At 38.6% G+C, this 22,429-nt stretch overlaps 1 protein-coding gene across 6 annotated transcripts; it reads right to left on the reverse strand.

Annotated features, from left to right (window-relative positions):
* Window positions 1-431: 431 nt before the first annotated feature.
* LOC133126905 (nucleotide sugar transporter SLC35D2-like) lies at window positions 432-17,535 on the reverse strand. 6 transcript variants are annotated; one of them, XM_061239396.1, is made up of 16 exons: window positions 17,066-17,535; window positions 14,884-15,027; window positions 13,998-14,095; window positions 12,522-12,666; window positions 12,310-12,418; window positions 9,230-9,263; window positions 9,067-9,153; window positions 7,175-7,242; window positions 6,947-7,018; window positions 6,770-6,838; window positions 6,478-6,580; window positions 6,049-6,141; window positions 4,456-4,523; window positions 2,483-2,561; window positions 2,313-2,395; window positions 432-947 (listed from the first exon to the last, which is right to left on the reverse strand). In XM_061239396.1, exons 2-16 carry the CDS (start codon window positions 15,002-15,004, stop codon window positions 848-850), a joined length of 1,329 nt encoding a protein of 442 aa, XP_061095380.1. In that variant the 5' UTR covers window positions 15,005-15,027; window positions 17,066-17,535; the 3' UTR covers window positions 432-847. The 6 variants fall into 6 exon arrangements, with proteins under 6 accessions (XP_061095380.1, XP_061095382.1, XP_061095377.1 ...); XM_061239398.1 differs by lacking the exons at window positions 12,310-12,418; window positions 12,522-12,666; window positions 13,998-14,095; window positions 14,884-15,027; window positions 17,066-17,535 and adding an exon at window positions 9,752-9,899; XM_061239393.1 differs by lacking the exons at window positions 432-947; window positions 2,313-2,395; window positions 2,483-2,561; ... (6 more) ...; window positions 9,067-9,153; window positions 9,230-9,263 and adding exons at window positions 10,116-11,384; window positions 11,989-12,148.
* Window positions 17,536-22,429: the final 4,894 nt, after the last annotated feature.

The following is a 22,429-nucleotide window of genomic DNA, read 5'->3' on the forward strand; positions in this document are numbered from 1 at the left end:
TTTATTTTTTACTATTGGGGCCTGAACAGTTCTATGGCTAACGTTAGGGTTTAGGGTTAGAATTAGGGTTACAGTTAAGAGTAAGAAAAGTCGTAAGCATTAGGGTTGAGGCAAGTTTATGTTTATGTTTATGTTCACGAGGGAGGGAGGAGTCATTGATTTGGACAACCAAATTCGATTCACTGTTTGGGCCTAACACTAGAGCCTTATTTTGGCATTCGTTCTGTGAAATAAGTTGTCCAAAATAATTAAGATTTCCTTGCATTTCAGATTTTTTTCATCCATTTTAATAGAATAATCCCACATTAGAAGTTTTGATAGTACATTACATTAGATTACATTAATGGCATTTGGCTGACGCTATCCAGAGCGACATACAACAAAGTGCATACCCATAACCATAACCAGGTAAGTCTAAAAGTGATGTTTTGATATGTTTGGTTTAGGGTTAGGATTAGAAATACTGTATGTCTAGCGTTAGGGTCGATTCATGATATGCTAAGGAGCTAGCATTTGGAAAAGTGCAACCAAATGCTAGCTAGGGACAACCAAGGTAATTCTAATATGGCTAAACTTAAAGTTAGGGCTAGGACTTGACTATGGCTCTTATGTCCATATGAAATAATCTTCAAAAGATACAGACGTTTGTTGACTTTTGCCGCCCAAAATTAGTAAATGAGGAATGATTCCTTAGCACCGAAACAAAGCCAGTAGTTGCGCAAGGCAGTGTATAATCTCAGTGGCAGTCCAACAGCCTCAAGAAAGCATTTTGGATTGTCTGCTAAAATTACAAAATTATGAAATCTGCTCTGCTGTACCAAAATACAGCACAAGCCCAGAGTGTCTGTCATACACCATTTAATTCCTCTTTATCAGCATTCTCACTTTCTTTACTAGATTGATCTTCTGTGAAGGTGATGTATGAGTACACCAGACTGCCAGCAATACTGCAGTAAAGTGAAAAGGGACAGAAATAAGCATTCACCAGCCTTCACATTCAACAAATTCAGTCTGTCATCATACAATGTACAATATGAGACAGCAAAAATGTACTTCCGTAGCTTTAAAATATACACCTGCCAATTTATACTCATCTTATAAGAGCTTCAAACTGTGGCAGCAGAGATAATGATTATAGGTAGCTATACCTTAAACGCACCTACAGTGTGTGGCACCAAGACCCATCATTTATTTATTCGCCTCTACTCAATTTGAGATGTCATTTTAAAAATCGCATGCAGTTAAAGTGCACATTGTCAGATTTTTATAAAGAGTATTTTTATACATCTTAAGTTATCAAGAGTCCATTTGATACCTTGGACCCTTGATGACTTAAAACCATTTAGCCAACATATGTGTTCCATACTGTATCAGCATAATTTACAGATTAATGTATTCCCAAACCCCATAGAGATCCATTCAAATGCAAATAGTTTTAATATTGCTTGTTGGACAACCTGAAAATAAGATTACCAGGGTACTGGGTGAGAGTGCTATGGTCAGATGAGATCAACTGAACTTTTGAACTTTTTAGCCATAAACACTATCAGTATGTTTGGCAGCAAAGAGGAATGCATGCAAGGAGACAATACATACAGTACATCAAAAGTATGTTTAGTAAAAACACTACAATGGATATTTCAGTGCCCGGATTTACATCCCCAGAAATGTCTGAACTGAAAAGGGCAGTCCATAAGCACAAGCCCAAGGATATCAATGATCTTGAAAAGTTCTGCATGGAGGAATGGTTCTCTAACTGTATCACAAATTATATAAAAAGGCTGTCATCTTTGCCAGAGGTGGTTGCACAAAGTATTAAACCGGGGTGCCAATAATTCATTAATTGAAAAATGTAAGACTTTGGTTGAATCCATTGAATCATTAATTAAGCACACCACGTTACACATATGGGACAATAAAGTTTAATTCAATAATGGCTTACTGGAACCTAGGTGTAGGGCCCTTGAACAAGGCCCTTAAACCAGCATTGCTCCTGGGGGGATTGTCCTCTGTTTAGTCTAATTGACTGTAAGTCATTCTGGATGAAAGCATCAGCCAACTAACAAATTGTGAATATTATGAAGAATATTTATCAAGGGTGCCAATAATTCTGGAGCCCACTGTATATTGAAAATGCACAAGTCTGTTTATTAACAGCCTTCTCAAAACAATTTGCTCTCAGAGACTTCAAAGAAATTTGACAGACTGAAACCCAGTATGCCTAAAGGATCTAAAATTTTACTACACTAACATAAAATACAAATGGTTTAGAACTAAACAAGACTTACTCCACTACTTGAAAGATTACATACCTGATGTTTAAACCAACAAAGTTTGTCCAGGTAAAAATGTAGTCATCAGCAAACACCATCCCAATGTATGTAACAAAGATATTCTATGAAGGGGAGAAGGAAAAGGCAGCATTCACAAAAGCATAACATCTCTGAAGCATCCAAAAGCACATAATTACTGTGGAGCTTACTTTTATACAGCCTACAATGGTTGTTGTCAGAGCTGAGTTGTACTGTGTGCAAAGCACAGTAGCATACATCAGAATGAACCTGCCAAAAGTAAGAAAACAAATAAATATACCTGCATTGAATCACTGCTTCACAGGTTAAATCTCAGTAATATATTGTTAAACCTTCACAGGAAAGCCCACCACACTGTTAGTGTGGAAACATTTATCTGTTTACAGTCTGAGCTGTTGAAAACAATGTCAGTAGAACAAGGTAGACAATGGCTCATTCAAATCAATGTGAACATCAATCAGGAGGAACTTTGAAGAAGATATACAGTAATGTGCAAAAGTTTTGCTTTCAAAAATAGAAATGTTAATAGTCTATTTTTATCAATTAACACAATGCATGAACAGAAGAAGTGAATGAACAGAAGAAAAATATAAATCAAATCAATATTTGCATCAATTCTTCTAGGTATACTTGCACCCAGTTTTTTAAGGAACTTGGCAGGTAGGTTGTTCCAAACATCTTGGAGAACTAGGCACAGTTCTTCTGTGGATTTAGGCAGCCTCAAATGCTTCTGTCTCTTCATGTAATCCCAGACAGACTTGATGTTGTTGAGATCAGGGCTCTGTGGGGGCCATACCAGGACTCCTTGTTCTTCTTTACACTGAAGATAGTTCTTAATGACATTGGCTATATGTTTGGGGTTGTTGTCCTGCTGCAGAATAAATTTGCGGCCAATCAGATGCCTCCCTGATGGTATTGCATGATGGATAAGTATCTGCCTGTACTTCTCAGCATTAAGGAGACCATTCATTCTAACCAAATCCCAAACTCCATTTGCAGAAATGCAGCCCCAAACTTGCAAGGAACCTTCACCATGCTTCAGTGTTGCCTGCAGACACTCATTCTTGTACCGCTCTCCAGCCCTTCGGCAAACAAATATTTCAAATTTTGGCTCATCAGTCCAGAAAACCTGCTGCCATTTTTCTGCATTCCAGTCCCTGTGTTTTCGTGCATAGTTGAGTCGCTTGGCCTTGTTTTCATGTTGGAGGTATGGCTTTTTGGCCGCAATTCTTCCAAGAAGACCACTTCTGACCAGACTTCTCTGCACAGTAGATGGGTGTACCTTGGTCGCGCTGGTTTATGCCAATTCTGAGCTGATGGCACTGCTGGACATCTTCCGATTGCGAAGGGAAGTAAGCATGATGTGTCTTTCATCTGCACAAAGATTCCTTGGCTGACCACTGCGTCTATGGTCCTCGACGTTGCCCATTTCTTTGTGCTTCTTCAACAGAGCTTGGACAGCACATCTGGAAACCCCATGTCTGCCTGGGAGAGACCTTGCTGATGCAGTATAACTACCTTGTCTTGTTGTTGTGCTCAGTCTTGCCATAGTGTATGACTTCTGACATTAAACTGTCTTCAGCAATCTCACCTTGGAAGCAGAGTTGGCTGTTCCTCACCCAGTTTTAACCCTCCTACACAGCTGTTTCTGTTTCAGTTAATGATTGTGTTTCAACCTACATATTAAATTGATGACCATTAGCTCCGGTTTTGTACAATTAATTAATCGCACACCTGACTATATGCCTACAAAATCCCTGACTTTGTGCAAGTGTACCTAGAAGAATTGATGCTGGTTTGAAGGCAAAGGATGGTCACACCAAATATTGATTTGATTTAGATTTTTCTTCTGTTCACTCACTTTGCATTTTGTTAATTGATAAAAAATAAACTATTAACATTTCTATCTTAATAGTATTCTTACTTTACAGCATTTTTTCACACCTGCCAAAAACTTTTGCACAGTACTGTATATATCTACCACACAGCTCTATGACACTTCTTTATGATTCATGCACATTTTTACACATTTTCATTTTCCATTGCAAATTATTTGTCACACTGCATTTGTTACATTGTAATAAGTGTATTACATGGCTAAACATAAAGGACACTACATTTACCATATTAAAGGAGTACATACCCTATAATGCAAGAGAGAATAAACTGGGCAACAAAGAGCACATCAAGCCAACCATCAAACTCCAACGTCTGTGGAAAAAAAACATCAAAACTGCACTTCAGTTCTAATAATTCAGCAAGACTTTGCACCAATGATCCACTAATAAGTACTGTTTGGGAATACTGTAAGTACAAACTGAAAAGCATTCATTATAAAATCTAAAAAAAATTAAAAAAAATAAAAACACCAATACATGCCCAGCAATCTATGGAAAATGTTAATAGAAACATCAATTTTTCTCAATATTCTACCCATTAAGGCTTTCAAAGACTGCATTGGCTAGTAATGTTTTATTATTAATTAATAATAATAATAATAATAATAATAATAATAATAATAATAATAATAATAATAATAATATCAGGAATCTGGAGGACTGTATTCAAATTCTACCAGCATCTAACAAGATTACATATTTTAAATAAATATACCAGCAAAGTCTGGAACTTTTAGACATCACAAAGCATAATGAAAGTATAAGCCTCTATCAGAGAACAGACAGCATGAACTGACTGGTGACTGCTGACTGGTGACTACTGACTGGTGACTGTTGGCAAATTCTTATTATTATGCCAGTGATGCAAACCTGACTGGCTTTTACTTTATGTATGTCTACACACATCACCTGATATGGATGTAAGTAAATACCCTCAAATGAAAGGGAACAGTCTGCACTTCAATCCAATGTGCTGGACTACAGAGCCAAAAGAACAGATGTACGAACTGTCCAAATACATAAGCCCTGCACTGTAAATAAACTAAAAATTGAGCCATGAGCGCAATTTTATTTATATAAATACTGTAGATATAAATACACTATTCACTGAACCTTGAACTCAGTATCTTGACTTATCTTCATATTGCAGTACATAAATTTCTCAGGTTAATTTGGTTGAAAAGCTACTTTACTTAATGATAGATAGTATCGAGCAGAGCCACAGTAATTAGGCTACCTACCTTCCGGTTGATCTGAGTGCCCTAATATTGAAGCAGTAGTGTTTAAGGCTACCATCATGTTCACCAGCTGAATGATTTTCAATCTAAAAAATATTTTTTACAATTAAGAATATATTTAAATTAAAAAAGGTTCTGAAATAAATATTCGTATAGGCCTAGTATTACTGTAGAAATGTGCGTATTAATACTCATATTCACCTAAAACTGAAAATGGATTTAATCTTTTTTTTAAATAGCCCCACCCCCAATGTTCAATACATGATTATGACCTTGGAAAAAAAGATTTATAGTGTCGGGTGATGGAAGTCATACCATAGACTGTATTGTCCAAACTCATATATTATTTACAATCATCCATGCAAATAAACTGGTGTCCTCCATTTACGGTATTATAATTGTAACTGGTAAATTAATAGATGCTCACCTATTAATTCAATCATTGTTAATGTCCATGTTGTATTTTCTGGACAATATACGTTTGTGTGACCAGATTTTTATTAATAAGGACAAACATTATGACTTTTAGACACTTATAGAAAATGTGTGCACTTGATGTTTTATTTATGATGACAATAGCATTCAACACAAAATTCTCACCATGTGTATATCTCCAGTGAAGTGAGCTAGCAGCAGGGTTGGAAACACCATAAATAATGCATTGTAATATAGGAGTCCATACCTTCCCAACTCCTGCGAACAAAACAAGAAGTTACATGAAGTAGTACTTCCCTTAAACCTTCATTACAAATAAAAGTGCAGTATGAATGGACATATATAAAATTTAAGGTGGGGAGTCATCCTTGTGTCCGATAAGCATGCATGTTGAAAATAAAACATTCAGATTATTAAGTTGCGGAAAAAACATTGTGGTGTGGCTGATTATACAAACTGATTTAACAAAAGGTCATGTGTTGAAGAGCTATCTACATTGCAGTGGTCCTGTTGCAAGTGTTTTGTACATTCTCACCGAACCACATTCAAAGCGTTAGAAAACTAATATTATAAATTGTAACATTGCACCCTTACTTGAGAGTCAAGTTTCTTCTTCACATAAGCTCCGTTGGCTGCTGTCAAGATGTCATTCAGTATAATGGACACGTACCCTTCCAGATCGAAGGACAAATCAGCACTGGGCATAAAACAATTTTATAATATAATTAGGATGGACTTTCTACATCAGTTATGTAGTTGTTATAGAGTTGATATAAATTAACCAAACAGCAAATGTAATTCAAGTGAGGAAAATAAAGATGACAGGATCAGATTTTCTAAAGAATATTCCATGCCATGCAATACTTTGTCACTTTAAAAACTATACCTGGCAGCCACAAAAGCTCCAAGAACCATCGCAAATACTGCACATTTTACAGGAAGAGAGAAATCCTTCCTAAAAAGAAAATACATTACACAATATCTTTGAGTTTGAGTGACACAAGAATGGCTGTACTGATGGCCATTTGTTGGAGTAGCGTTAATTTGACCAAAACAAACCTACTTCAATAAGAGGCATTCAGCCATCATTGTAAATAGAATGGAAAATCTCCTCAGAACAGTGAACATGGGTAAACTGGGGAAAAGAAGATAATGATATTATAACAATGTACTTCAATTCACCTTTCTGCTTCATATCATTTATGTATTAAGCCTCATAGCTACATGATGAAGGGACACATTTTAGTCCTCATGCAAAGCATGACACGCTATACAATGGGAAATTGCATACTTTAGCCTTTTTGTTCCAAACAGTCCAGTTATTTGATTCCCTACAAAAAGAAGAGGTAGAGGAAATGTCTGCAATGAAAGGGGGAAAAAAGTATTAAGGTGGACATGTTAATGGTTTGTGAGAAATTTAGCTTCAAACCATTAGCCTAGCTCTCCCTTAGGTGTCTAAAATAATTCACGTGATCGTACTGTCACCATTAACACGTTATACTGTATATGAAACCAGGCTTTTATACTGAATGTAATTGCGCTGTGGTAGAGAGAAACAACACTGAAGAAATGGGATTACTTTCACACCTCAACTCTTTGCATTAATCAATTAAGAATTAAAATGAATAATTAAATTAATTAGTATTATCTCAAGATAATTATATTATCTCAAAAAGTAATTTTGAGATAATATAATTATCTTGAGATAATACTAATCCTGTTGGATTTTGTATGTATTACCTGATATAGAGTCAATTTACAGCATGGGATCTCTTTTACTGTTTTACAGTACTACAAGACTGTTACAAGGGCTGATTGAATGGTTAAATCAACAGTCCGTTGATTTCCATTAGCAACAAAACAGGACACCTGAGCTTTACTGCACCTTCAAGTGGAACAGGAAATACATGGAGCAGCTCTTTTTTTGTATACCATTTCAGCCCTGCTTTACAAAACAAAAACTGTAATCAGCTAAATAATCTATGCTCTCTTGAGGAAGATTTTGGGATGAAGGCAGAGTAGAATTTATTTGCAAATATCATGGCAAAAATGCTTGGGACTGGGGTACAATCAAAAGATGTGTAGCAAAAGCAAGCCTACAGCACCCAGAAGAGGGCCAGATCTGTTGGAATATATACAAAATATTGCTAAATATACCAGAGATTAACTTCCTGTTTTACACTGAAGCCAAATGGCAAAAACAGATCACCTTTCCTCACCAAATACTTATGCAAAGAAATTACATGCCTTCACATCCATATTGTATGTTCATATATACATATATGTTCAGGACAAAACCTATTCAAAGAGCTAAGAGAGCAAACATGTCTACAGCATGTACCAGACAGGCAAAAGGTTAATATGAGGGGATCTGTTACAGTGGTCAAATAACCATCAACAGTGGCTTGCTTGTGTTTTGGAGACCTATGACACAACTATGAGTCAGATTTTGACATCCTTCTGGATGATGTGGTCTTTATGACACCCAAGGAAGGAGGACGTCCTGGTTGTGCCTCAGGTCATTTTATCCAGTGCTGACCATTCCACAGACAGCTATCCTACTGGACAAGTGTACAACATGGCAACAGAGGACATGCAGAAAGCCACAACTGCTTTTCTCATCTCACAAAACTCAATAAAGTAAGTAAGTAATTAAAGACGTAAAAACATGAAACCCATTTAATTTTCATTGAGTGTGACTAGAATTTATTTTATAAAATTGAGGGATGCCAATCAAATAGATCCCACTGAATTTTGTAAAAGCAATCTTGTACATTATACATAACCATTCAACCACCTCTTAACTTGTAATAGTACTGTAAAGAAAAAAGTACAAGAGATCCCACTCTGGAAATTGGCAGATATCTGACTGCATAGAACAACTTTATTTAAAAACAGTTTTGTGGTAATTAGATTATTTGCTTAAATTCTTAATTATTCACACATCTTTGTGATTACAATGAGAACACAATATAAAGCTTTTCTGCCATTTACAGTTGTCAAATTGTAAGTCTTGAAATTAAAGGTGAAAAAATATTCCTTATTTACTTGGGCTGTATTACTATGTGTTTCAAGAGCCAGAATACTTCTGGGCGGTCAAGATTGAAAAGGAGCTAATTCCCACAAAATACTTAATGGACGTTTGCGCAAAAAACGTTCTAAGAAAACGTATAATCAACTGACCTTGCGCGGTATGGTTTCATCCAGATCTGCGAAGGTAATTATCCCGAGTACCTTTCCCAGTCCCAACACAACCACTGTTGCCAGCATCTGCACGAAAAAACACACACTAAGCAAACATTGAAATATTCAGTGTTTAACGTAAGACCGAAAGAACTATACTTACTTGACCGATCCCGACACATATTGACGAGGGGAACCTGCAAGAAACGTACAGTAACATAGTACCATTGGAATATTTGCAATAAGTGCCACAATTCACAAGGAGCCTGTCGCACTTGATTTTACCATTCTTTTCAGGATCCCACAGCATTGCCATTCTAGGTGCGCACCGTATGTATATATAGCGATGTAAATAGCTACACACCTGGATATTCTTGCGTAAATATATCTGACATGAATGTCACATAAATAACCAAACCTTACATCAAATAATGTATAGGCTACCAATCAAAGCAAATCGCGCAAATATCGCGCAAATACCTACTCTCCCAGCACAAACACCAAGTTATTAACAGCATGTAACCAAGTTATCAACCATAAAAATTAGCACAACGCCATAACCACCACCAGTTTCGTTATTTTACATGCATCACTGACGGACACCAGAGCATACTGAAAAAAATGAATCTGTTCAGTTTTAGGCTACTTATGGACATCATGTTGGAGCTCAATATGAATAGCCTACCTGTAATTCGTGAGGATGTTTTTGTTCACGACAACGATGAAAAGAGAGCTCAGCGCATAAAAGCCCGCGGAAGAAAGCTTTAATAATACACTTTCCGTTCGTTGCATTTCGTCTAGCTATCTTCTCTAAACATTCACTTCAAGCCCTCTCTACGTACTCTCCTTGATGAATTTCCGGCATTCGTTGTATGCATACCATAAGCATACCACAGAACTGTGACGCGTACAAAACTTGCGTGAAGCATGTAGAAAGACTTCCAGCCCAATTGCCCCATCTTGTGGAATCAACATTCAACAGCTTGCACAATACAAAGATACGACGACAAAAAAGCTTAACAGTAACTTTTAATTAGGTGTAGGGGAAAACAACAACAGCTAAGGAAGTGTTATAAATACGTACTTATCAGAAATACTTTTGATGTGTAAAGATTATTTTATTGGGTGCTGTCCCAGTACTGAGTGTTCAGAACTATGAAGTGGCTAAAATGAGTGAGGATTAATAAACGTATCCATCAAAATGTATTTAAATTACATGGATTTCCATCAGAGTTAAAGATTTACATATTTTTTGCAGTGGGGATGCTAATTGCCTGTTGTCGGTCAAAGGGGACACCGGTTTTCAGGACCCCATCAGAATCGCTGCCCTCACCCTCAGCTTCTGACGCATACTTGCTCTCTGTAGCAGATGCTGAGGTATCTGAGGCCCCTGAGTGAATCTCAAGATCATATGGATGTGCAGGAGAAGCTGGTGGGGCATGCGATGGTGTTCCTCCCATCGCAGGGGTCTCCGTCAGGTGTTCATACTCTGCGCTGCCATTTGCCTTTGACAGGTGAAAGCTTACACCGTACACGCCTACGCCTTCTATACCAACTACCTGTCTCACAGGCAACTCAGTCTGTCCTGTGTGATTCTCTTCCTTAGTGCAAACAAACTCCTTGCAAACAAACGGATTTGTGTTATTACAGTTAATTGGCTTTGAAATGATCAAGAAGCCCATCTTGTCCTCTGGGTTTGTGTTGGGGCTTTTTTGTGAAAGTGGTGGTGTCTGATAACTGTTTGTTTTCATCCTTGCCGTGCCCAGCAACCCCCTGAAATAATCTGGGGAACATGTGCTGATATCTGGACAGTGCTTGGGGTTCATTCCATTCAGCACACAGCCAACATCAGCAGTAATGGCACTCTTCTGCCTGGGAGTTATAACAGGAACCAAGGGTCTCTTGTAAGCAGGGGCTGTCCTTGCTGCCAAGGGTGATGAGTTATGGCACTGAGTGATGAGTTTAGGGAATTTCTCCATATTGGCAGACTTGACAACATCACCATAATCAGACAACTGGAGTGGTTTCACTTTGTGAGCCCCCATTCTCCTCATGTTTGGAGCTGTTTCTGGAAATATCTGAGAGTAACAGCACCTCTCCATCAATAGCCTCTCTTTCATGCCTCTCCCCAAGCGCTGGTCCTTCAAGGACTGAGTGATACGGACGATGGCAGAATGGAAGTTATTATTCCTGCCACCTCTTTGCCCGGGGGTCTGGTAAACAGCCTGTCCAGGACCCACAGAGTGAAACCCAGGACTGCTGAAAGGCTTATGCTGACGGCCTGCATTCAACACCACAGGATATGTCTCACTGACAATCTGTGAAATAATAAAGAAGAAAATCCTGTGTAAATTCCAACTTTGGAACTCACTCTGGTCTTCAACTCAGGATGGGGAAAGTTCTCTTGAAATTATACATTTACAAATAGAGGCCAACTCCTGGCATCATCTCCATGCTTTCTGTCCATGTGTTGTTTTTTCTTGATGTAAGTGAAGTGAAACCGGATGGGGATATCAGAAACATAGTAAGTTCCTTTATTTTTTACACAGCAAATACTAAGCGCTGCTGTCTTAACTGTATAGTGACAGTCTGAACATGTCATACAGTATACTTTAAGCCTACTATACAAATAACTGTCCTTACTAGCAATCCACTATGTAAGAAATGTAGTGATTTTACAGTGGCTCTCTAATCTCCTTATCTAGGCTTGTGAAAAGAGTGCTTGTAATGCATCCTGTTAACAACTAATAATTGTTATGATTCAGAATCTAATTACCACCCCATTACTATGCAGAACTGTAGCAACTGATAGCTAGTATTACATTCTAATTTATTGTTTAGAAAAAGTGAATTGCTCAAAGCAAACATTATTATGAACTAAAGCAAGTCAATTAAGTGTTTGAAACCAAATACATGTATTACCGGGAGAGACAAATAAGCAGAATGGGATCTGGGAGTGAGTATTTTTGCATTTGTTTTCTCCAGTTCATCGGTGATGCTGAGAGGAACTGCTTCTGATGAGGCTTCTTGTACAACAGTACGTAATGCTTGTATAGACATGTTCCTTTCAGGACTTCCACCACTGTAGTTAAGTACAAAATAAATTAAACTATGATATGTAGATGAAGTGCTATCTAAACTTCATCTAAAGCTTATTTTCACAAGTATGCTACCACACAAATCAAATGCAGTAATCAAAATGTAATTACATCAAACATAATTTCACATCTATAGGACATTTACCTTTTATAGTTTCCATTGGTACCAATGCGCACCACATTCCCATGTTGCAGCTGCTGGCCGACTAACTTCCCAATGGACCCAGATAAACGGAAGCGACCATGCTCCTCCTCTGCAAAGATGCAATTACAGAAACTTAAATCTGGATCAGATATAAGAATGACCCTTCTGTCATGTGCTTCAGTGTGTATAGCAGAGGTCTGGTCCATCCATACCTGTAAATGCGCTGACAAGCATGCTGTGGGGGTTCTCTGTAGAGCTGGAGTACCAGTGAGTTGTGTCTGTGTAACTCAGGGCACCACCAACTAGGGCCTGGCTACTTGCTTTGCTTAAATTATCCAAAGTTGGCACTCTCTCAAGCTAATAAGAAAGCACAGATGCAACTGTTACTGGGATAAATACAAACACTAATGACACTGATTAAAGTAGGCCTTCAGGTTTGACAGTGCAGAATCACTGCATTTTAAGGGCAAAAGAGGAAAACATTGTGTAACACTGTGCAAGTACAAATCTTGATTATGTCTTGTGGAAAACCTCAAAACTACATTCCATTGATTCCGTATAATAATTGGATAGTAGTTATAATAATATAATACTGTAATTACAAAGTACAGATAGGATGCAAATAAAGCAAACAATCTAATATCACATAGTACTGTTGTGCCACCATGTGTAGCCTATTTGGACTGTGTGTGCCATGATATTCAGCTAGAGGAATACAACACCACTCTTCCATGGGAATAAAGCCAATCAATCCATTTTTATTTAATGGAAATGGAAAACAGAGACATGTAATCCAACAAATGTTTGTCTGGGTTCAGAGCTGGTAACACAGCTTTGATGTGCTTAGCAGCCCTGTCATGCTCCTCAAACTATTGGGAGACTACTTTGCAGATAGGGTATTTTCATCTTTGTCCCATGTCAACCCTTCAATGTTGGAAGTGTTGCAATTTATTTCTTATTTGCTACCTGTAATTGTGCATACAATATACTGTTTTGCAATGATTGGAAAGTGTCAGATTTTCCAGCTTTGATTATACACAGTAGGCATATCAAAAGCAGAAACACTTTTGTGAATAATAAAACAAAGATAACAAAACAAATAAATTAATTTACTGAAGATTCATACTTCTTATTGAATACCAGAAAATGTCACAAGTCTGTGTCAAGTTTTCTTTGGAGTTTTGGCTTAGGAGAGGTTGACAGCAAGGTTATTAAGCAACCATTAACACATCAATGGTTCTGAAGTGAAATTTCATAGTTCCCTACTACAGTCACCAGGTCCGGCATGTGACCACCTATACTATGTGTACTATCTGGAATTTGTTTTTCACAAATAACAAGGCAAAGGAGGATAAAAGTAATACCGTCTGACGACAGGCAGAATGTTACATGGGTACCAGGAAATACAGTATAACTCAGGTACTGCTCTAAACATCTGATCAGCAGCAATTCAAGCTCCCCTTGGAGCCTGCGCACAAAAGGAAACGGGATCTGTTCTCAAGTGTCACACCACACAAGCACTACAAGTTGGCGTAAAATGGGGCAGTGGTAATGCAGAGCCAATAGCTAACCAACAACATTTCTAAAGTGAGGGGCAGGCCAATGCAAAGGGGGAGGTGTGTTTATGGCTCCGACAAATAACACAAGATTAGGATTAAATATACACAATTAACTAACTATGAGTGTACCTCACAAGACCACTTCTTTTGGGACAGATATTCTGCAGGCTTGAGGGACTGTGTTTTTTTGAACGTGATAATCATAAATCCTTCTTCTGGATCATTATCTGTTGAATAAAGCAGCAGTCAAGATTTAAAATTGGGCATCTTTGAATGACATAAAACAACACATTATAAACAGGTAAATCAATTAATAGAAACTCGCCAAGCATTTTATTAGGTAGTTATTAGACTTACTTTCTAGACTTCCTATCCACTAAGAGTTATGATGTGTTGTGTGTTCAGAGATGCGCTTCTGCATACCACTGTTGTGTGTGTGGTTATTTGCATTACTGTCATCTTCCTGTCAGCTTTGACCGGGCTGTCCATTCGTCTCTCATTAACAAGGCGTTTCTGTCTGCAGAACTGCTTCTCACTGGATTTTTTTGTTTCTTTGCACCATTCTTTGCAAACTCTAGAGACTAGTGTGCATGAAAATCCCAGGAGATCAGCAATTTCTGAGATACTCAAACCACCCTGTCTGCCACCAACAATCATTCCATGGTCAAAGTCACTTAGATCACATTTTTTCCCCATTCTGATGGTTGATGTGAACTGAACTGAAGCTCCTGAGCAGTATCTACATGATTGCATGCATTGCACTGCTGCCACACAATTGGCTGATTAGATAATCACATGAATAAGTAGGTGTAATAAAGTAAAGATTTTCCTAATAAAGTGCTCAGTGAATGTACATGAATGTACATCTATGTTGCTCGCTCAGCTATCATTATACCATGCTGTAGATCACCAACTGAGCTGTTGTGTCCACATAATAGTTTTGAGCTCTGTGTCTGTGAATAAGGTTTTAGAAAATGAAATTATCAGACAAGAAATGATTGATGGTCACACTCACCTTTCATCTGAACTGTTCTCCAGGTAATGTCCCCTGGGTTGTTGAATGGCCCAATGCTAATGTTTCTACTGGTCTTCTTGATTAGACTTCCTTTAACAGTTGACCTCGGTGTCAGATGCATTGTGATCCTGGAGCATGGCACATCTTTTAGAGAGTAGTATACATTTAAGTCTGCCATAAATTCTCAGCTCTTTTTAATTTACTAATTCATTCATTTACTAATTCATTACTGGTACTGAATCTGCTGAAAGATTAAGATATTATTCAATTCTTGAACTAAAAGCAGTCATCTTTGTAGGCGTATACGTATTGCTCTTCTGAAATAGGCTACCAATAGATTCTAGTCTAGTCTAGAAGCCTTTAAATAAGTTTGGGACAAAACGTTCTCATTTCATATCCTACTGATAATTGCACATTCCTCTACTGTATTAACGCACACAATGGGCTATTGTGTTTCTCTACCAAAAACGCAGCTAAGGAGACAGGGCAGTTAAGGAGTTATGTCCAATAACTCTAGACAAGACTTGGACGTCATCATGAATTTCGCCACTCACCCTTGAACGTCTATTCCAGACTAGAATAGTAGTCCAAAACACTGAACGTCATTCACTCCCAAAAAATCTCAAATCGTCAATATATGCATTATTCACCCAGCTTCAGGTACAGCTCAATAAAACGTTACGGTGTTGCAAAAAAATAGCTACAATAGAGCAGTTGTTTAGACTTAATTAAAACTTTATCTAATGGAGGTACGCATTTCTTGACAATTTTCCAATTACCTGTAGCAAACGCTAGCTATCTAACGTTAGAAGGCTATTAAATTACAATTAGCGCGCCCTACCAATCGGTCTTCTGCCAAGATCCACAACCCACAGTTCGAAGACAGCCTACAGCTCCTATAGCTAAAACTGCAGCCTCCCAACATTAAAACGTTGTGAATTATAGATAATTATATAAAGAATATATTTCGCTACTTTAGCGAACACTTTATTGTAATCGATACCTAGAACCTTCACGGTACAAACATTAAACTACATGGGCTCTGCTCAGCGAACTGGACACCGTCTAGTCAGCAAACTAAAGTTAAGACAAATCATTACTATAGCAACCGGACCAACAGAGCTGCGTTCGGTTGGTAGGCTATCATCTTTTATCGGCTGATTTAAAATAAATGCTTATGGTAAGATAGCAAAATATCGGCTAATGTCTGTCCAGTATGAGCTATGAAACAAAAACATGAACAACATTTTTTTCCGTGTGGGATTAAAATGGACAAGACGGGTGGTTTTATTTTCTATAGGCTTAATTAACTTTTCACTGTTTGAAATAACGTTGGGCATTAAGCTAGCAGCTAAGCAGCATGTTAATATAAATAAAAACGTTAACGTCTAACCTTACTTAACGGCATATTTGAGGGCTTAATTTATTTCTAACGAATTGGGCAATATTTGCTCAGGAAGTAAGAGCGGCAGCCCTGGGGGTGTCAAAGTGTCCCTGAGCAAGACACCAAACCCAAAAAACACATATGAGCCTGTCACCGTAGGTGTGTGTGTGTGTGAGTGAATGAGACATTAATTGGAAAGCGCTTTGAATAAATTCAGTCCATTTTCCTGCATTCTGAAATAGTGAGTTACCACTGCAATATGAGGCCTATTGCCCTTTGGACCACAGAAAAGGTTACAGAACACATGTAGACATGCTTGTAGACAATGTGATATTTTATATAAAATGCTGTTTAATGCTATCCATAGGCCTATAGCCTAAAAAGCTAGTGGCTGAATTCATAGCGTGAATTTATTGGAATTGTGCATACCTGAGCTTGCCTATAGGCCTAATTTAAAGTATTTAGGTCTACTGCACTAGCCTATACGTTTTGGTGGGCTACTTCCATGAAGTGAAATAGGCCTACATTGCCTAAAACATGGTTAACCACTGAAGTATTGCCACTTTTCTTGACAAGCTTGAAAATGACATACCCAAAATAAAATGGTTACTATTCTTGAACCCATTTGACTACAGGCATAATCCTGGTGTCTTCTGAAAGGTAAGCCTTTTGGGGTTGTCTTCCAAGAGCTACTCTAAATATTACTAAAAACAAAGTTACATAAGCGGAAACACAGTGAGGACAATATCGCCAAGCATTCTGCATTATCCTGAAAAAAAAAAAAAGGTTTGCACTTACCCCGCCTGTCACCCACCCCCCACCTCTCTGTCCCAACTTCCTTCTTGCAGCTATCCTCAGACAGCAACAGGTCGAGAAGATCATAAAAAATAACTAGGCTACAATAATCACAATTAAACCATCTTGGCTCCGGATATATTCATTTAGGTCCATTGATTTAAGTCTTTGGCGCCTTTTCTCTGCAACTACATTATCAATCCTGGTCAAAGGCGGTCGTACTGGGGCTCATCGTATTCTAGAGAGCCTATAACAAAACGTAGACAATTTGCATCAGGAGAACTCAACACTCTCTTTCCAAATATACGACAACTACTCGCGGACATTCAATCCAGAACTAGGTAACTAACGCAAGTTTCTGCCGAAGTGGCAAGTTACTGGGTCTATTCCTTTTCATACAGCCGGGGCATCTCCCACTAAATGGAGAGGGAAACATTTGCCGGCAGCTGGAGACTGCAAAAGCCGCGTTCATATATGCCGCTTTCTCCGATTAACCTGAGCTGGGCATCCGGCGGATTTAGATACTCAACGGCGCGCCACATTCAACAGCACACGCTTGCGCGAAATATAGTTCGTGGCTAAATATGCATGTTTTAAACTCTGTTCATGTCCGCGAGTAACTATGTTGGTATATTTGAAAAGAGAGATTCCTGTTGAGTTTTTCCAATGTAAATCTCGTGTGCCGAGTGCCTGCGTTTTAAAACCAGAATCTCGTGGAAATACCCAAAATAAACGCCGCCCGGCTACCGGCGTCTGTGTCCACCACGCCCCGTACACACCACATTAAATGAGTAAGTCACATCAGTTCAAACACGGTGGTGTCTCAGCTAACTAAGATAGCCTTCTTGAAACTATGGAAGAATCCACAGTAACATTGCATATATGGCATCGCCTTTACAATGAATACATCACGCGTGGTTCGCAAACAGAACTTGAGAACCCGTGGACACGGTTTGGAATGGGAACATCCGATGTTGCCGAAAACCTGACAACATTGCAGACAGATTTAGAGGGATATGCATCCGAAGGTGAGTGTAATGAACTTTGGCGGGGCATTAGTTGGCCAACTCGTGAAGGAAAATACACTCCAATTTGGCAAAATAAATTGTAGCTATCATTTTGAAAAATTGAAATGCTTGGCTTGATCATTCGTTCATTAATTCATCCATTCATATTTGTATCTATGCTTTATTAAACTAAGTTTACAGCTCTGCTGAAAAATATGACGTTGACTCGATTAAAACTCAATCAAAATCTTTTTCGGAAACTTGTCAGGAAGAACTGTGAAGTGTGCACTTCGTTGCACGTCGAAGAGCGTCTGCTAAATGCCTGCAATGTAATGCAATGCATAACGCGTGCATCAATAACGTTAGATCAGGACCTGTTCCTGGAGATCCATGACGTCTCAACAGCAAAGAACTTAGTTCTTCTGGGTGGATAAGGTTGAGGAATGTGAATAGCAGGCAGTGTTTTCTGCCATTTAACGGTACGAACAGGTAAAGTAAATGTTGGAATACAAAAATAATTGATGAAAACTGAATGAAATTGTTTTATTTACATGATGCTAGCTAATGTAACGTTGTAGCTAACGTTAGCTAGCCAACATCATTAACATGAATAACCAGTGCAAACTAGCTAGCCTTATTGGAAAACCTATTGCTAGCTAGCTAGCTAACTAGTTTTACAACAGGCAAGGTCGGATTTAACGTTTCATTTTCAAATCATCCCAGTGTTCCTCTGTAAAGCCGCCGATTATCATCTGTTAGCTAACGTTAGCTGCCAACTACATTTGTGAATGACATGAGGAATAAAATGAGAAGTTCCGGTTTTGTCTTTTGTTTTTACCCCCATGTTTCTGACACTTTGAAACTTATGTCGGACGCTCTGTCGCCTTCATTGATTGTGCCAAGCACACAACGCCGCAATCTAAACGGACTGGAGGATCTAGGTTATCCTCCCCTTTAAGAATCGGAAAAAGCCCAATCCACTGTGTGCCAGTTTAATTTGGCATTACAGTCCCAAACACAATACGATTTCGGCATCGTTAACTAGCTAACTGTTTCTACACAGCTCTGGTACAGTCGATGTTTAAGTAACGTTACTTCATTCCGCGGCAGAGTGGCCACTGGCCACCCGGAAACATCTTAGCGATCTTTGTTTACAAACATTCTGATTCTATAGGCTGACGAGAACTCACTGACTGCCCCAATACAATATCAATTTAGCCAATTTCAATAACTGATGCTGGTTATTAGTTACATAAACACTCAGTTAGCTAAGCAGTTTGGTGTTCGTTCCTGTTCTACAGAATAATATTTTTTTTTTTTCTCAAAGATTTCAAGGCAGTAGGCTATGTTACGTTAGCTAATGTTGCTAGGCTATCAGTAGGATCCCCGGTCTAGATTCATATTTCTGGCTACCGTCGATACAAGATCAACAGTTAAGGGCAACTAGCCTCATCAGGACAAGGCTAAAAGGTGAAAAACCACCACACACGAGGCTAGACTCTAGCTTTGAGCACACCACTAAACACGGCACGCTGTAAACATGAGGCAATGAAAGTCATCACTCAAAGCAACATGGGAAACGCCTCCCTCATCTGTCGCTCTCGCCACACTAGTACAAAATTAGCCTACTGGGACATAAAAACACGAATACATGAAGAGTAAAGTTGTACGTAACACGTCCGCTTGGCGATATCTGAGCGGGACGGCATATTTGTGGGCAATCGGCTTCCCTGGGCGGCGTGGACAGGATTCAATCAATGCACTCTCCGAAGTCCCGGCCCTCTTGGTCTATAGGAGGCGCCCCACACCCTCCACGTGACACTAGAAAAGCTACCCCCTATTGTAGCGATCTTTGTCGCCGGCAATCCTAACCTAATTTCCATACCATGTTGAGTAATTTTTGCGAACGAGAGCTTTGACACCATCTGCACCTGCTATATCCTCAACTCCGGCGGTACACATACGTTATTAAATCACGTCAACACATTCTGGATCGATCGATAGACAGATTAAGGGAAAGACTATTTCGTCTGTGGATTACGTATTATTTGCAAAAGTTGATTGCACTTGTTTTCTCCTCAGATAACTTGAATAGAAGTTCGGGCCCTGGTATATGCAACCTGGCACTTTCTTGCATTTCAAGAATTGGGGTCGTTCTCAGTCGCTACTGCTGCTGCTGCTGCTGCTGTGCACCTCAGGACATCATTCAGGGTACCCCCAACTTTGATTTCTGTTTACGATTCTAATAGGCTGAAATTGCATGTGTGATTAAGGATTAAGGACCTATTTACAGACTTGAGGAATTATGCTGTGTGCTTTTTATACACTGTGTTAAAATGGACTGTCCTGAGATACTGTATGCACCAGGGGCGTAGGTTTCATTTCAACATTGGGGGGACACACATTAAGCAGGGGGTCTGGGGATCTCCCCCATGAAATTTTGAGCATCTCTCACTTAATTTCCTGCATTCTGGTGAATTTATATGAACCAATTTGCTCATCTTCTGCATCAATTTATTGTGTGAATTTATTTTATTTATGTAAAGGAAAAGACATCGTTCGATGGCTTTTAAGAACATTCCAAATCGAAATCTTCACATTTCCCTCAGTCCAGCTTCCTCATTGTTCTCCGCAAATCTTTCAGACCGTTTGCAAACACAGCGAACAGAATGCTAACGGAAAAAAATTAAATTGTTTGCAAACGTTCGCCTGTTTGCTGAACTTTAACGCACCTCAGATAACTTCAGGCACAAGTTATAAACTAGATCACGTTAGCGTTTCATCCGCAGATACTTTCATTCAGGAACACTGAAGGTAAAACAAGCGTGATAGCTACTTACACTATACTCACTACACTATCATGCTTCCGCAACGGTAGACATATAGCCACTGCGAGACAGCGAGGCCGGCGGACCCAGCAAGGTTAAGATGGTATGGCCCAGTAGGGGTGTATGAAATAATAGTAAAACCTATATTGGGGAGGAGGTTATCATTCATTATGTTTTGGGGGGGACAAATTCGCCTCTTCTTAATCTAAATCTACGCCCCTGGTATGCACCCACTTAATAGTGCTTTCATATTAACACGAGCATAAGTGGCTGCACAGTAAAATGTTTGGATTTCAACTTGGATTTATTAATTTATTGTGTATGAACGCAATCAATCAATCGACCTATATTTACACTCGGAAAGACAAATTGAGGGACAAGGGCCCTCTTTCGCAAGTGTGCCAAGTTTACAATTTACAACAAAATATTGAAACAAAACAGTGTTCCAACACCTTGCACAATTGTGAAAATGTGTGTATTGCTGTAAAACACAGTTGGCCTCATTTATCAACATGTTCTCAAAAACCACATGTAAAATTCATGAGTAATTGAAAAAACAAACTAACAGATTGGCATTGGCAGAATTCTTGAAAAGTCATTGCTGTCTGGTGAGCCCTGCACAGAGCCAGAAGGAGGTGCAGTCTGAACCAACTCACAAGCCTCAAAGTGCACCATACACCAAATCGATCAAGGCATCAGATCAAGGAGGCAGCCTTTAGCCTAGTGGCTAAGGTACATGGCTGAGACCCGGTTGAGCCCAGGTGTTGCCAAGATGAGGTCTGCACAGTTTCTGGGCCCTTGAGCAAAGCCCTTAAACCCGCATTGCTCCAGGGGAGATTGTCCCCTGCTTAGTCTAATAAACTGTAAGTCACTTTGGATAAAAGAGTGAGCTAAATAACATAATAATAATAATAATAATAATAATAATAATATTATTATTATTATTATTATTATTATTATTATTATTATTATCATCACATCTTCTAATAAAACAATAAATGTAGATGTAATGTAAAGAGATGAAGCAATGAAGGCCTAAGTTATGACCTCTATTTATAGCAAACTCCATTTATGTGTTTTATGGAATATATTTAAGCATTAGTTAATCAGTAGTACCAAAATACAACTCAAATGGAATATGTACTCCTCACTTTGCTTTAGTAATGACCGTTCAAGTCATAAAATTGAGTAAAATGGAGATGCTTGAGTAAATGGAACTAGACACATTTAAGCAGTTCTGACAATTGCATTTTATTAATATATACTGTATTCAAGTCATTTCGTAAGGATGGTGGTTATGGTTTTCAGTGCATTCTTGTTTAAAGATACCCCTATCTGCAGGAAGGACATGTGTGAAAATGATCACTCATTTTGTGATTTATGATTATGATTTATGATTATGCAACATTTCATATCAACCGTTCCTTCTAAGGGAATGTGTGCTTCCAAACCATTCCAGGAAGTTGCTTCTTGTACAATTATGGAACCACTGTTGGAATGCTGTTTTGTTTCCACATTTTGTTCGCTAACTG

The sequence above is a fragment of the Conger conger genome, chromosome 4 (genome assembly GCF_963514075.1).
Source record: "Conger conger chromosome 4, fConCon1.1, whole genome shotgun sequence".
Lineage (NCBI taxonomy): Eukaryota > Metazoa > Chordata > Actinopteri > Anguilliformes > Congridae > Conger > Conger conger.

Bases quoted from the DNA above. Each gene is read 5' to 3' on its own strand.
- LOC133126905 (XM_061239393.1), bottom strand. From the start codon at position 15,004: ATGCATCTGACACCGAGGTCAACTGTTAAAGGAAGTCTAATCAAGAAG. The intron at 12,419-12,521 runs GTATGGATGGAC...GCATCTTTGCAG, and splicing joins GCTTGTCAGCGCATTTACAG to AGGAGGAGCATGGTCGCTTC. The intron at 12,149-12,309 runs GTAAATGTCCTA...ACTTAACTACAG, and splicing joins ACCAATGGAAACTATAAAAG to TGGTGGAAGTCCTGAAAGGA.